General features: G+C 36.3%; 1 protein-coding gene across 4 annotated transcripts in view; it reads right to left on the minus strand.

Annotated features, from left to right (window-relative positions):
• Positions 1-1,480: 1,480 nt before the first annotated feature.
• LOC145673405 (uncharacterized) overlaps positions 1,481-16,141 on the minus strand; it is a 188,376-nt gene continuing 173,715 nt past the window's right edge. For all 4 annotated transcript variants that reach the window (XM_081743078.1, XM_081743076.1, XM_081743077.1 and 1 more), the window contains one exon: positions 1,481-2,404. In XM_081743078.1, coding sequence (XP_081599204.1) covers positions 2,306-2,404 — 99 coding nt within the window. In that variant the 3' untranslated portion in view covers positions 1,481-2,305. The remainder of the gene's footprint in view (positions 2,405-16,141) is intronic.

Below are 16,141 nucleotides of genomic sequence, written 5' to 3' on the forward strand. Positions count from 1 at the left end.
CAAGATCAAGGTGACTTTCATACTATCGGAGTCATAACCCTAAACTCATGATTCATCGTGTGATAATACTAGCCAGGAATATTAGATCGTTGACGGCTGTTTCCTCCAGTCCCGGCTGATGGAGATACTAGTATCCCTTCCGTACTGTGTGAGAATACTCGTCATGAATATCGCCGATATACACTGAACCCTACGTCTTCGTGCATGATTCAGTGACATGAGCCAATAGAAATGTTTAACATTCCCTCAATTCCACGGATGCTATCTCACAAGCACAGGAACATGGGCAATTTTCTTCTAATTCCAACTCACGGACGGTCGACGAAGACGGAGATCATCTTCCACGGACATTCTTCCAGATCGAAAATGTGCAAACAACTGAAATGTTATTACGCGATTCATTGATGAATCATAGAATGCTACTTCCCACTTTTCGTACACCTCTCTATGCGTTTTTCCAAGTTAAAAAAAAAAAAAAAAAAAAAAAAAAAAAAAAAAAAAAGCTATATTCGCTGTTCTTTTGTATCACCCTTTTCATAATCCTACACGTACCATACAACATACCGAATGGAAAATTACGTCTAACTCAACGCTGTGATGTCATCATAAGCTATTGCCCCATGTACCATGGTCAGGATTCCAATATATATATATATATATATATATATATATATATATATATATATATATATATATATATATATATATATGTATGTATGTATGTATGTATGTATGTATGTATGTATGTATGGTGTTTCAAAACAACACCGACAACGTTCGAATAGAGGGAATTTGTCTACAGGCATATAATTTGAAATACATTTGAAATACTCAATAACTACCTCTATTAAAATTGTTGCGTAAGTACCGCAGGATTCTGAAATTTGGATATTTTGATAGGGCACACCCACATACAAGTTCCTAAATGAAGTCTGCCCGACCACGGTAGGTCCCATAGCTTTGGAGCTATAGACCTTTAAAGTTCATTTTTTCGTGTTTTCCACAGCCTGTAACTTCGAAAGGAAGCATTTGTGCACCCAGGTTGGTCTATACTTTTAGTCTTATCTTAGTGATAGAAATCACTTCGAAACGTTGTCGGTGTTGTTTCGAAATACCCTGTTTACCCGTAAAAGTATTTTCTGTGGAAAGACCGTACTATAATTTTATGAGATACTGCATATTTGAAGATTCCATCTCGAATATCGATTAATTAATAAGCATTTTTGTATTCGCGAGCCTTTTGCATGGTTTGTTTTCCTAATAAGTAACCTCCGATGTAACATGAAACATATTTGTACATCCATGTAATATCAGAGAGCAATATAGGATAAATACCTTTTGATTTTATAATAAAATAGTTCTTGAGTTAAAGAAGAAAACAGTGGTACTAGGTTACTACTGTGATATAAAATTTTACAGCTGAAGACGAATACAGGAAATACTTCAAGTTCTATGTATGATTAAATGAATTCAAACCATATGTTGACAATAATAAAGACTTAAAATTTTATTTGTTATATACAAAATCATACAAAAAATTTATTCTACATCAATAATTGACTGGCAGTACTTTACAATACGAAAATAAAATAATTACTGTTTATATAATTTTCTTTAATATTCCATTATTAGATGATATTGCAATTTTTTATTAAAAGATGTAGTATACCAGGTACAAAATATAGAGATCGAACTAGTTAACAATATGTACAACGACTAGTATGTTAAAACCAGTTAGATAATGTCACATTCAAGCAGCTTGTAAATTTTCACCGGACATTTTTCTTACTTCTGTTCCAAAATTATCTCGTTAATTTTTAAAAAAAATAGTTAACAATGTGGTTTTGGTTATCTGCGTTATCCGCGTAGAACTAATGCAAACCACGAGATTTGTACATACTTGGAAGTTTTTTCCCCACACAAAAATCTACAAAAATATACATCATTATTTGTAAACAGTATAGACATTTTCAGTGATACTTTTTTCCGTAATTTAACATCACTCTGAAATTTGAATAATCTAACGAAGAAACCCAAATCACTAACCTACTGGAAGACTAGAAGCCAAAATTAATTCCCAAAGCAACTTCATTATTCTTAGAAATCTAAGTCATGCTCCTTTTAAAAAATGTATATAAAACAAACAAGATTAATCAGCCGTAAGCATTAAGCGTACGTCAGTCAAATCTATTTTAGCTAAATCGATGTTTGCGCCAAACTCGTCTCCAGTAATTGCACTTCTTGTAAACACATTATTTATGACGCATTGTCCTGTCTCCATTATTTAACGAGTATTAGAAACTGGTCAAACTTGGTCCTGAAATATGGACGAACTACGTTCCCTAGCTCCAAAGGGTTTACGGAATATGCTGAGCCTTCTACTTCTAGGTGTCACTGGCGTATTCTGCAGAAGCAATACACAAAAGAAATCTATAAGCAAACTGACAACTTAATTTCCAAAACAAGCAAATATTAGCAATACATGAGTAAAACATCAAATACACGTTAACCACTGCAATAACCCAACTTGGAAGATCTGAAATATTGCTCACAAGGAAAAGTACAATTATGAAACTACTTGAAATGCTACCAAAATATGAGTTTATTATTTATAATCAAAGAACAATTTAAAATAGCTAATATTACCTCACTTGGATGTCATACCTCTTTTTTTTTTTTTTTTTTTTTAAAAAAAAACCTTTTCCATGCGGTTAAAATACCAGTTTTCAAAATGAAATGAACTGAAATCTTTGTCAGTTATGCTCTGTAGCCTAAAAGGAAACTCATAAATGGAAATTGATCATGAAATAAGATAATAATACGAAGTTAGTGGAGAACGAAAGGAAAGCCCTAAAACAATAATAATAAATATCTTAGGAGCAAACTTAAAATTCTTTACACCAACAGTCTTCACTGATTCACTGTACTCGCTTAATCTTTCATGTCTTGGTATGTGCTATACGTACTTCCTGATTACCTTAGATAGAAAAAAATAATAAAAATATGTGATTTTAGAAAAAAAAAAAGTAAAATAGTAAGTGACCCTAGAAGCGGTATTAGATTTTCCAAAATGAGACAAGTATAGAATATGTCTTGGAGTGTGTCATCAACCGTTGGAAGTAACAATGTAGCTATATATTCTTCAAGACATATTTACTGTGTAATTATATTCCATATACAGATTTGTTCACGATCTTCCATGATAAGAAGGTTTATTCATTAGGATATAGAAAGAATAAGTGGCAGTGGCATTGATTAGAAGACGGGTGTATATGAAAAATACTGAAACGTAGACTAGATAGTAACCCAAAAATTAAAAAGGAAACTAAATTCATCATCTCATTATCTGTAACCTACTACTACTACGGAAGCATCTAAAACTCATGTTACTGGCAACTCTTGTATCAGAAAGCCGAGGCGGTACCGCGGAGCGAACTATGCGTACAGGCAAGATCGCTCCTTGGTGGTTTAATGCAGAAGGTCTGTCCAGAAGGTAGTCATACATTTTATTGAGAAGCGACTGCATGTTGCAGGGCGCTCTATCCGCCGAGATCGATGGGTGTAAGTCAACTACCGAGTGAGTGCTTGCTCAGTTGTTTCGAGCTCTCGAAGTTAAAGGACAGGCGATTTCGTAAACGTTCTGTTTCGTCTTTTGTACAAGTCGCAATGAACTACCTGGCCAAATCTAACGTGGCAACGCTCCCCAGCCACCCTACAGTCCCGATTTGGCTCCTGCAGATTTCTTTTTGTTTCCCCGTTTGAACCCCCTTCCTCTAAGAAGACATCGTTACAGAAATATTGACGACGTGAAAACAGCTTATGAAATGACTTTTAACACATTTCCTCAACAGGCCTTCCAGGATGCTTTTCCGATTTTTTAAAATTACACTGGCAAAGCTGTATCGTCACAGGAGGACAATATTTTGAAGAATTTTAATGTACAGGTGTTAATATTGTTATTATTATGTAAATTTCTTTCCATACTGGTAGACTTGGTGACTACTTTCCGGACACACTTTGTACATTGTGTCTATTTAAATTATCATGCCATCTCGAAGGATCACAACGTTTAACCACAGCCACATTGTACTTGTGTTAACAAGAGCTGTTAGCTTCGGGTATGACATATGAACTTGGTGCAAGAACACCAATGTCATTACAACTGTTTCCAATGAATTGGATATATAAACAAAAATTGCCTAATACTGATCGAACATGAACAACAACAGCCGCCTCGACGACCTGGTAAATAATAAAGTCTGAACAACAACAAAGTTTGAAATCAATGCCAGAGATGGTATGTAGATGCGATTTTTAATCTACAATTATCATTTTTTTCATACTGTTTGATATATTATCGATTCTGGAAGTCAGTTGTTTATAATTCAAATAAATCTCGTACATATTCAAAATATACTGTTAATGCGTTTTTTACGAATAAATAAAAAAAAATTAAATAACATCGAAGTGCTCTTCAATTTTTATTCTCTGTCACTGAAGGTATTTCGAGGTACCAAATAAAAACGTAGTAATTCTTCCAAACTTCAGTTAATGCTGCAATCAGTATCTCATTAACACTTAAGTCCCCTTCAAAGTAATCTATAGAATCAGAATGTTGGTAGCGTAAGCAAAGAGATTTCGAAAGTTACTTTGTCAACTAAAGAAAGTACTACCGAAACCTGTGGTCATACAGGGTGTTTCAAAATGAATATCGGGATTTAAGGCTCTGCAATATTTATTATATTTAACGTGCAATTATAAATATAATACATTAAATGAAAGAGCAACTCAAACAGTATTTGCTACAAGTGTTCAATGTGAGCGCTATACGTCACATGGCACACATCGAGTCGATAGGTGAGAAAGGCCTATACATTTTCCGCCGGGATATGGCACAAAACACATTCAATTTAGGGGAGTCTCGTTGCAACTGTACCATCTAGTGGGGATTTGCTGTCTCCCAGACGAGAACATTATGAGTGTTCACATCGCCACTCAGATGAAATGTCGATTCATTCCTGAAGATGACGATCCAGAAAATCTTCATCGTCATGCAGCAACATTTCATTTGCAAAGTTGGCACGTAAACCGTAGTCTGTAGGCTTTAGACCTTTAACAACTGCAAACGGTAAGGACGTAGTTGCAAGCGTCTCCTTAAAATTCTCCACACAGACGGTTGCACTGTAACTACGGATTCAGTCTTTGCAAAATATAAAACACAAAAAGCTTTCTACTCACTAGTCGCCGTCTTTGCTACTAGTGCTTTCTAACTGTGGACAGAAAAAAAAAAAAAAACAGTGCATGCGTGCATACAAAAACTCTTTTCATTTTATGTATTATTTATAACTGTAAGTGACTTTTAATAAATACCACAAAGCCTAAAAACCCCAATATTCATTTTGAAACACCCAGTAGTTTTCATGCCGGCAAGATAGTGTAGTGAAGAACGACCTATACTGTAAGAGTTGATCTAGCACGATGATTTGCTCACTCGCCAAAAACTATATCGGATTCAAGCCCGGATAGTGGTTTGGAGTCTATGTTGATAGTTCATTATCTTCGTGTTAAATAAGGATAAAACACAAATATTCAAACTTAAATCACGGCACTTCTGTAATATACAAAACTGTAAAAAGAAATAGTATTACTTGACTCCGAATCACAGATTATTTCACTGTACACTCCTAACAAGTTCTACTCTTTAATTACATAACAAAATTTGGCAAGTATTTTATTTCATCTACTTCATACATTCTATATTCAAACTACAGCTTAATTTTACTCAAACTATACCTACATAAAAACTCGCCATAATTATGTAGCCAAATGTGCAACTTACCCATTAATACTGCGTTGGACCCCCTTTTACCTAAAGTACAGCTTATATTCGTGGCTGAATGGAACCATATGAATCATAAATCGTGTTCAGAGCAATAGTACATCGATTTTCATCCCATCTAGTTATACCAACAATAATGGAGGAAATCTGCAACGAACTTGTTTGCTTCCCTAATCTTGACCCAATGTTTAAGTTAGGGGATTGAGTGAGTCACGGAAGAAACTGTTCATCATCATGATATTCCTCAAACTCGTTCGCTTTTCTAAACTTGAACATAGGTGTCCAACAATGTTTGAGTTATGGAACTGACTGGCCCAGGGAAGGTGTTGAATCATCGTGCTGTTCCCCAAACTACGTCTGAACAAGTCTAAGTTCATTACCAATTTCAGTAATTTCTTAATTTATTCAAAGTTTGTCGATAATGTTTTACCTAGGTAAATTTTGGACTATATTGTCTTCATCTTTTTCATAACAAGTATGGCATAATGATACCATAGCAAATCCATTTATTAATATTTTGTTTACTGCTGAAATAAAGGATTGCAATAATACTATCCTGTTTCAAAATTATTTGTTGCAGAACAAACCACTGAATTTATCTTGGCGAAATCAATATTGAACGAGAGAACAACTCATTTTTTTCTAACATCTGTATATGTTGAGCGTGTACAGCACGAACAACATAACATACACTAAAATTTTAACTGGCACGACATGGCGTAATTATATTTTGCTTCATGCCTCATATTCTCATATTATGCCGATTTACTTTCACTGGCATCTCTACAGAATGTTACCCTTCCTTACCATCTTCTCGATCTGTAAACAAGACTCTGTGAAATTACTAATCATTGTGTGATAGTTGAAGTAGATAAAGACTGCATTGTATGAAGAACAAAGGCTTCCGAAGAAACCAGTGTATATATTATTCTGAGCTTTTACTTAATTCCCTTGATTTTCCTGGCCTACACGAAGAACATGCCTCCACTCATTTACTGTCTTTCTCTGAAATTAATGGTTGGCCACCATAGTTATGATTTGCGATGGGAGGTTGGATATAATCATTAAACGAATAGATTCACTGTTGTTGTTATTACTATTACTAGCTGAAATACGAGTTTTTCGTACGAGAGAAATACGTTTATGACTGTTATTTGCGAAAAATTTAAACTCTTTTCATCCTTAGAATCCGCATTTCAATCAAAGTGAAATAATAAAGAACCATAATGGCCCAAATACTACTAACTATGTTCAAAAATTCATTTCATGGTTCACCCGTGCTCCTGTGATCATGAGACAGACAACCTCGAAGTGATTTTTATATATCTTAAAAAAAAATAATAAAAAATAAAATAGAAACTGTACTCTTCTAACGTTAAAAGCAGAATTTCCGGAAACTGTGTAACACATGCGCACGTGTACTGAGCAGGTAGTTTAAATCCAATTTTCATCTCCCTAACATGTCTCTAACATAAAGGCCCAAAGGGGTATCCCCAAAGCTAGTAAAAACTTAAGCATCTTAGGAACCACTTTGACCTCATCTTATCTTTATTCAGTTTTAAAAACCAATACATACATTTAGACTAACACACATTATATATACACAAACAATAGTAAAATACAATGGTGCTTCGTGACAGAAATCTGTATAGTGTTATGTTTACGTATAGCTCCATTCAGTTATTCTTCTCTCTCTTTCTACGTTGTTCTTTCTGACGTTACTATTACAACACATACCATACAATCTTTTAATACTCGTTATTGTGTAACCCTAAATAATACATTTTCCCGAATACACAAGTCAATAGCTCAACAAAGATTTAGAGATAACATCACCTTATTATAACATTTGCAAATCTACCACTTTTCTGTCCTTTTTATGAAAAATAAAAAGAAACGCCGAAAAAATGGAATGAAAATATTCAATTCTACGTCCCACGGATATGTCGTGAGGGCAAAGAAGACAGTGATGATAAAAATAAACAAATAAAGTGGGAGAGCCCCGAGAAAACCCACGCACACAATGTTTGTTTACCACAAAGATAAGCTCACTTGGCGCGAGCTGAGATTCATTCAAGGACCCCACGCACCAGAGGTGAACGCTCCACCAGTGAGCCATCACGGTCCCTTCATAAAACGCTGAAACACGTCCTTAAGTATTTTTAAAAAGAAGTCTAAATACCAAATTTCTTGTCTAATCTTAAGGGTTTGCGAGATATGGCTAACTTACTGCAGCCAATTCAAGTCCTACCCTTTTTCCTTCCCTACTAGAGGAAATTTATATTATATATACATCTAAAATACATGAAAAGTCCAAATACTACATTTCATGTCTCACCTTAATAGATTCCGAAATATGGACATTTTTAAGTGCCACGCCTATACACCCCCTTCCGCGCCGAATTTCCAAAAATCCTTCCTTAGTGGATTCCTATATACTAAATTTCAGAACCATAGCTGCTATATTAATATTCTTTTTTGTCGTTTCAGGTGTGATTGGTGGCTCCTAGCTTGAAAAATGGAGAAAACCTAACAACGAGCTGTGATCAAGTACCTCCAGAAAAAGGGCTTAAGCCCAAAGGAGATTCATGAGGACATGATCAGTGTGGTGGGTGATGGGGCTCCTACCTACCAGGTGGTAAAGAACTGGTGCCGCGACTTCCGTTGCGGCAGGGAAAGCTGTCAACAGGCCCCTGGTGCTGGTCCTCCAACAACAGCATGCACCCCAGAAAACATTGATGTTGTGCATGATACGATTATAGCAGACAGACGAATCACGGTGCAACAGTTAGCAGACATCAGGCACATGTCTGTAGGCTCAGTGGAAACCATTGTGCATGAACACTTGGGATTCAGAAAGGTGTCAACATTTTGGGTACCCATCCCGCTATCTTGTGAAAATCAGAAAGACAGAGTTCGATGTTCAAGGGTAGGTTTGGAGGTTATGGGGGCAGACTTGAAACAGTTCTGTGATAGATTTGTGACAGTGGATGAGACGTGGCTTCACCACTATGATCCCGAGTCCAAACGACAGAGCATGGAGTGGCGGCACAGCAGTTCGCCTCCTCCACGCAAGTACAAGGTGCAAGAATCAGTACGCAAGGTTATGGCCACAATTTTTTGGGATGCGAAGGGTGTGCTCCTTATTGACTACCTGGAGGCTGGACACACTAACACGGGCCCTATTATGCAGCCCTAATCCCTAAGTTACGCGAAGCAATCAAGGAAAAACGACGCGGGATGTTGCAGCGAACAGTGCTGTTCTACCAAGATAATGCTCCGGCCCACAAAAGCCATCTTACTGGTGTCGCAATCCATGCTGCTGGTTTTGATGTGTTGGAACATCCTCCCTACTCACCCGACCTCGCCCCTAGTGACTTTCATTTGTTCCCAAAGTTGAAGGAGCACCTCAAGGGGAAGAAGTTTCACTTAAATGCAGCTGTTATTGAAGCTGTGGAGGAATGGCTCACAGCTCCGCCAAATACTTTCTTTGAAGCTGGTATAGTGGCTTTACAGCATAGGTGGAAGAAGTGCATTACTATGAAAGGAGACTTTTTGGAAAAATTGCTTATAAGTCAGGGACAATAATTATTGAACCACTCTCTTATATGAAGGGGGAGAGATCCATTTCTCCGCAAAGACACTCCTTCAAAAGAAAAAGAAAAAAAAAAGAAAAAATCTTAACCGACTTCTAATGAAATTCAGTGTGTACCTTCCTCCAACTTCCTGAAATAAGCCTTTTGTTTTGGATTCCAACTCAGGAAGAATAAGAAGGAAAATGGGCAAATCCATCCAATGTCGCAAGTTCGAACATATACACATAAAACAATTTTGCAGGACAAATTGTGTAAAGAAAATTGTTCCATTTTGACAAAACAATTTATAGTTTCTCTAGGGCACTCCGACTATGCTCACAGTTCGGAATTAAAATCTGGCAAGAAAGGAAAGGCGAATTACCCCTCCCCTTGCCTCTCCAATCTAAAAACTATGTTCCAAAATAATTTCGGTCTAATTTTGTCATTATTATTTCTTTAATCAACATGGAGTATATCTTTTTGGAGGCTTCCACATCATCTCGTCCGGATGGAGCTAAAATAAGTGTCGGACGAATTACCCGCTTTCTAATTTTTAAACATTTCCATGATAATTTTATTTTTTAAAAAATCTATAAAAAGTCAAAAATAAACGGCAAATTTAGCCTTTTAATGTAAGATGAAATACCCCGATTTAAAATAATTATTCTACAATAACTTGTAAACCTAGTCTTTTGTTTGTTTACTTTAATATTTAATGTATTATTAACTATACTATTTCGGTGCTCCCTGACTCCTTAGTCTGTGCAGAAAGACAACTCACCTCAGTTCTCAGAATTTCTTCTTGCACTATGTCGATATGTAAATTAGCTGTACAAAAATATTTTTTGAAAACGTTACTGCTGTGACTTTTTAAATTTCTTTCAATGAAGACATGTATATTTGTGCTAGTTCGTCGAAACTTTGCTCATTTCTAATAAGTGCTTTGTTCAGATGCGGTTATAATCTTAAATCTATGTTAAACGTATACGTTCAACTACGATGATGACATTTCTTTAAATTATATTTATTTATTTAACAATCACCAGATACAGCTCAGAGGCCATTCTATACTGGATATTTAACAACAATAACAATGGAAAGGATTTGGGAAGGTATCAGCCAGGGCCTGTTTAGTAGGTACCATCCCAGCATTTGCCTGATAGGACTGAGGAAAACCCTGAAAAACCTGTCAGGACGGTCGGCAGCAGAAATCGAACCCGCGACCTCCTCAATGCGAAGCCAATACTCTACCACTTGAGCTACTGTTTAAAACAGGGTTACATTATATAACAGCCGCAGCAACAAATTATGGTTATACTACACAGTAAATACTTAGTCAACTTACTATGAAGCAATACTATAGCTGAACGACCCGCTAGGGAGAGTAATACTCCCGGAAGTACGATTTTTTTCGTGCTCTACCCTAGCCAGCTATTTTAAGTTGGTCACAAAATTTATATCATGGGGTCAAGATGGAACAAAACGAGCCCTGCGGCGCTTCTAACCCATTTCTCCTCCTCCTCCTACTACTACTACTTCTTATCTGCACAAAAGTAAGTAAATCATTTTTTGTGTATTATTTTCATCTTATTTTAATGAAAATGTGTTATGAAAATTTAATTTTAAAAAAAAACTTTCCTTGAGCCGGGTTTGAACCCACGCCAAAAGTGATTTAAGTTACTAGCCCGTAGCGCTAGCACGCTCGGCCACGAGAACCAACAGCAGGAAGCGTTTGATTGCTGCTATATGTATGCTACGTGGCAAGAAACGGATAACGCCAATCAATCAGAACCTTGTATTTAGTTCCTACTTCCGGGAGTATTACTCTCCCGAGCTAGTCCTATAACTGATGTTCTTGAGTGTTTCTTCTTTTTCTGTATCTTTGATTAAGGAAAATCTCTTTTCAACTGTTTGTGTCGCCAGTTTTCCAATGATCTTATCAATTTCTGGGATTAAAAGTAACTAATTTTTGACAATATTAAGTTCCTAAACCTTTTTCTGGATTCTAAGAAGTATGTCCCGCTTACCAAATAACTTACATATATAATTTTGCTTTTTCTCTTAATCCTGTGTAATTTTTGTGATATTGAGTTAATAAAGATTCCTATTTGAATACTGAAAATTACTATTATTGATAACTAAATAGCACTGCCTATCCAAGCCTTCCCCGCCTTGTTCCGATTCAAACTTGGGTCTCTTGCTGGTTGTTACAATATTTCTTTCAATGTAAGATGAAGATCTATGTAATACTTTAACCTCCTCAACATAGTGTCTAGATGAAGATACTTCGAGAAGCTTGAACTTCAACTCATGTGTCTTTACTGTATTCTTTAATTGTGGTTTCCATGTTCCTTTTTGGTCATCCAATGTCATATGTATTCACAACATTCACAATTTGCCTGATATATATGTATATATCTGAATGAGTCAATTTTTCACTAAAATAATTCTTTTATCCAGGTAACTTTTTTTTTTAATTTACCGAACATTTTATGGTAACATTAAGATTATATTTTATGCTGTTTTTGTACCCTGAAAATAAGACTATGCTATAGAAGTAAGACCACCCACTTTTTAGGTTTTACGTTATTTCTTGAAGCTCTCTCGTTGTTATGAATTCTTAAAAGCTTAAACTTTCCATTTTTTAACATTGTATGACTGTAACTACTTTTTAATCCTACATTAAAAATGGTTCTTAACTTACCTCGTAGCTCTTGTTGTGAAGTCAACAATCTGCAAGCTCTCAGGAAAAAAAGAAAAAAAAGCATTTTTTTTTTTTTTTTCTTGTTTGATTGGTTAGCTTGGAGTATAGCGTCTTTTTTCATCACCTACGGCTTAACGTAGACTCCGAACCACGTGAGCTCAATCAAACATGGGTTTCCCGCATCGCAGCGCCTACACTAACAAGATAGTCACACGAGAGAATCCCAATTTTTTGTGAGCAAAATAGCTGCTACCAGTAGGTTTTCTGAATAATGTAGTCGAAAATTTATTATTGGATCTGGAAATCGAGAAGTCTAAAGAAAAAATCTCATCTATTGCTGGACTAGTTCTGTAGTACATTTTGTGCTGGAATGGATTTGTTTGAGTTCATTTACTAAGCTAGATAAATCCTCATCATTTTTATAGATAATTGATGCTATTTACAAAACGAAATTATCTTATGAATTTGTTTTGATCCCGATTTAGAATTGTTATTTCGAACCTACTCTTAACTATATTATTCAAAAAAGGTGAAAATAAGCATCCCATGGCTAACCCATCTAACAGTCTGTAAATTTTTCCTTTCAACGAAGAAGAAAAAGTGGTGAGGCAAAGCTTCAAAAGTTTTACTTTAAATTTCCAAATCACTCAATTTGTTGATTTTGAGTGATTTCGATACCAATATCGATAACAATGGATTATTCATGTCCAGGATTATTGACGAAAATTTTAAACCACTGGCACTGAGTAATGAGCACATTTCTGTTTTAACGTCGGTATTGTTATCTACATTATATTTAAATTTTTGTGTATATTGAGCTACTCTTAAGAAGGGAATACGCAAGTGTAACCTTTCGGTCCTTTCGATAATCTACAGTTGACAATACATCAAATATTAGACGCACTAAACAAAAGAGAGTTTACAAATTATTATAAACATGGGACGCGTCAAATCCTTAATTATTTCAAGGTGTATTATATATATATATATATATATATATATATATATATATATATATGCAAGTTTTGATCCAATATGGCGCACATATTTTTGAGGCTTCACAATTATCCCCACTCATTGGACTAAAAATCAATCGAGAACGAGAGTGAACTTTCCTCCCTCTCCCTCCCCTGTCCTGTCCTCGTTTCAAAATATGTTCCAAGGTAACTTTCGTCAAACGAAAGAAAACATTCAATTTTTGGTGTAATATGACGAAAATGTTCCTAAGACTTCCCAATTGTCTCTATTGCTTTGAATCTGAAATGGTTGATAATGAGGGAGGGTATACCCTTCCCTTCGTTTTTAAATATTATCTGTGAAAATTCCCTACAAATACTCCGATTTCGAGATTAGAGACTTATTTGTGTGGTTAGGTGTTGAGAGTAATGAGAGGGAAAAGGAAAGATTGCTCGCCTCTACAGTGGACAGCATCACTGGATTTCATTAAGAATGGAGAATGTCATCACATGAGAACCAGAGGAACGTAACTTCAAAAATGCGGTTTTCGTTTTCTTCATGTTTGGACATAATTTTGAAAGCCTTTGGTGTAAATGGAAGGTAACGCCATCTGTTCTCCTTGTCGATCATCTGTTGTAATGTAGCTCAATTACCATCTTATTAAAAACACATCTTTCTCAGAAAATAATATTTTTGTCCATTCGCCTATAAACGTACTGAAAAGGAGTTCTCCTGCGACGATGTCCTATTTTGACGTTCAATAGTTTCCATCGCCTCCACAAATATCAAAGAATTTAGAGATGTTATACATATACTTATTGATTTTAAAAAGCAGGTAAGTCAGTATTCCATTTCATACGGAATGGAAATCAATACTGAAAAATCGAAAGTCATGAGAATATCCAGTAGAAATGCGCCCTTTCAGAAGTGGTTTGCACGGTTTAGAAGTGGTGATTTCGGCTTGGCAGACCAAGAGCGAGCTGGACAGCCAAAAAAATTTCAAGACGAAGAATTGACAGCATTGCTCGAGCAGGATTCGTGTCAAACGCAGGAACAACTTGCAGCAGCATTAGGCGTTGATCAAACAACAGTCTCCAAACGCTTGAAAGCCATGGGAATGATTCAAAAGATGTCACATTGGGTTCCACATGAATTGAAAGACAGAGACGTTGAAAGACGAAAAACCATTTGCGAATTGCTGCTTCAACGACAGAGCAGAAAGGGGTTTCTGCATCGAATTATTACGGGTGATGAGAAGTGGATCCATTACGAGAACCCTAAACGAAAAAAGGCCTGGGTGAAACCAGGTGAACCAGGTCCATCACAACCAAAACGAGATATTCACTGTGCAAAGGTTATGCTGTGCATATGGTGGGATATGAAAGGTGTGGTGTACTATGAGCTGCTGCAACCGGGTGAAACTATGAATGGAGAACGTTATCGACGACAATTAATGCGTTTGAAGCAAGCTCTGGCCAGAACACGACCAGAATGGGAGAACAGACATGATAAACTTATTGTTCAACATGATAACGCTCGCCCACATGTCGCAAAACCGGTCAAAACCTATTTAGAAAATGTCGGATGGGAAGTTTTACCCCACCCGCCGTATTCACCAGACGTTGCTCCTTCGGACTACTACTTGTTCGATTGCATGAACAACGATTTGATTGGACAGCGGTTTACTTCTTCAGAAGATATCGAAACATGGGTCTCTGACTGGATCGCTTCCAAGGATGAGGACTTCTTTCGCCACGGAATCCGTACATTGCCTGACAGATGGGCGAAAGTGGTGGCTAGCGATGGACAATATTTTTCTTAAGGTATTTATGTATTTTGTGTTTGTACTACAGCTTTAATGTGTGCGTACCAACCGCACGAATTAATTCCTAGACCAAATAGAAGAAAATATTGGGAGTTAAAGGAAGCCGAAAATCGAGAAACATGAAAGAAACATTTCCAGGCTCGAACTGAAATTTAAGAAGAAAAGAAAGAAAAAAACTCGTAAGTCCCAGAACCTTCCAAAAGGCAGAATACTTAATAAGTCAGTATTTGGAGAACAAAGCGATATGACAGATCCTGAATCAAAGCACAATAATACGTCACTGCACAAATAAATCAAAATAAATTTATCTTCAACTCTCCATTGTGTAATCAAAACAATATACAAGCTGAAGGAAAATACCACCATTAAACTTTGGAAGTAGTTCTATGTATCAAATTTAAAAAGAAAGAAAAAAAACTAATAAACGTGGGTCGAAAAACGTCTCCTGTCAGCTAGAAACTTTCTACAGAGCTCGAAAAAAATAGTTCCGGAGCTCCCTACCTTGAAAACTATGGAATTTGTAAAGCATTCGTGTGTAAAAGTTAAGAATAATGTGGTTTGCAGGGAGTATCACACAGAGAAAATGAAGAAACAGCATACATTGGTGGAAGATAAACTCCTGATGGTAACAAACTGAAAACAATGTGAGAAAAGGGATATAAGAGAAACAGGAGCGAAAAGGCACAGGGGATGTGAAAATCAAGAAAGGTACTTATGTGCTGCTCTATGAAAGAAGAGTTTTGTACGGAGATATGAGTAATGTGTATAATCTCCCTGCACTGCAAGACATGCAATAGAATATGATGCATGCTGAAGATGAGGTTATCAATAAGTGGCTACGGTATAGCTTCTCATTCTTGAGTCGGTGCCTTTCTGAGCTCGGCGATTGATCTTGGAGCAATGTGATGGAGCAACATTTGCCTACCAAGCATATTTTAATAGGTTCAAGTCTGGTGATCAATTGGCCCAATCAAATCGTCTAATGCCCTACGTCTCACGGTACTTATAAACTACGCCAGCTCGATGGGGGACGTGCATTATTACCCATTAGAGTGAAATGAGAGTCCACTGCATCTTGAAACTAACGAATATACTGGTCCAGAATATTATCCCGATAGGGTTTCACCTGTGATGGTACCCCGTGGTAAGACATGCAGAAATGTGCGAGACCCAGAATGATACCATCCCATAATATAGAATTCCTCCACCTCTGAAATCGTCCAGTTCAGTAACATTAACTG

This window comes from Thermobia domestica, chromosome 16 (assembly GCF_964235325.1).
Source record: "Thermobia domestica chromosome 16, izTheDome1.hap1.1, whole genome shotgun sequence".
Classification (NCBI taxonomy): Eukaryota; Metazoa; Arthropoda; class Insecta; order Zygentoma; family Lepismatidae; genus Thermobia; species Thermobia domestica.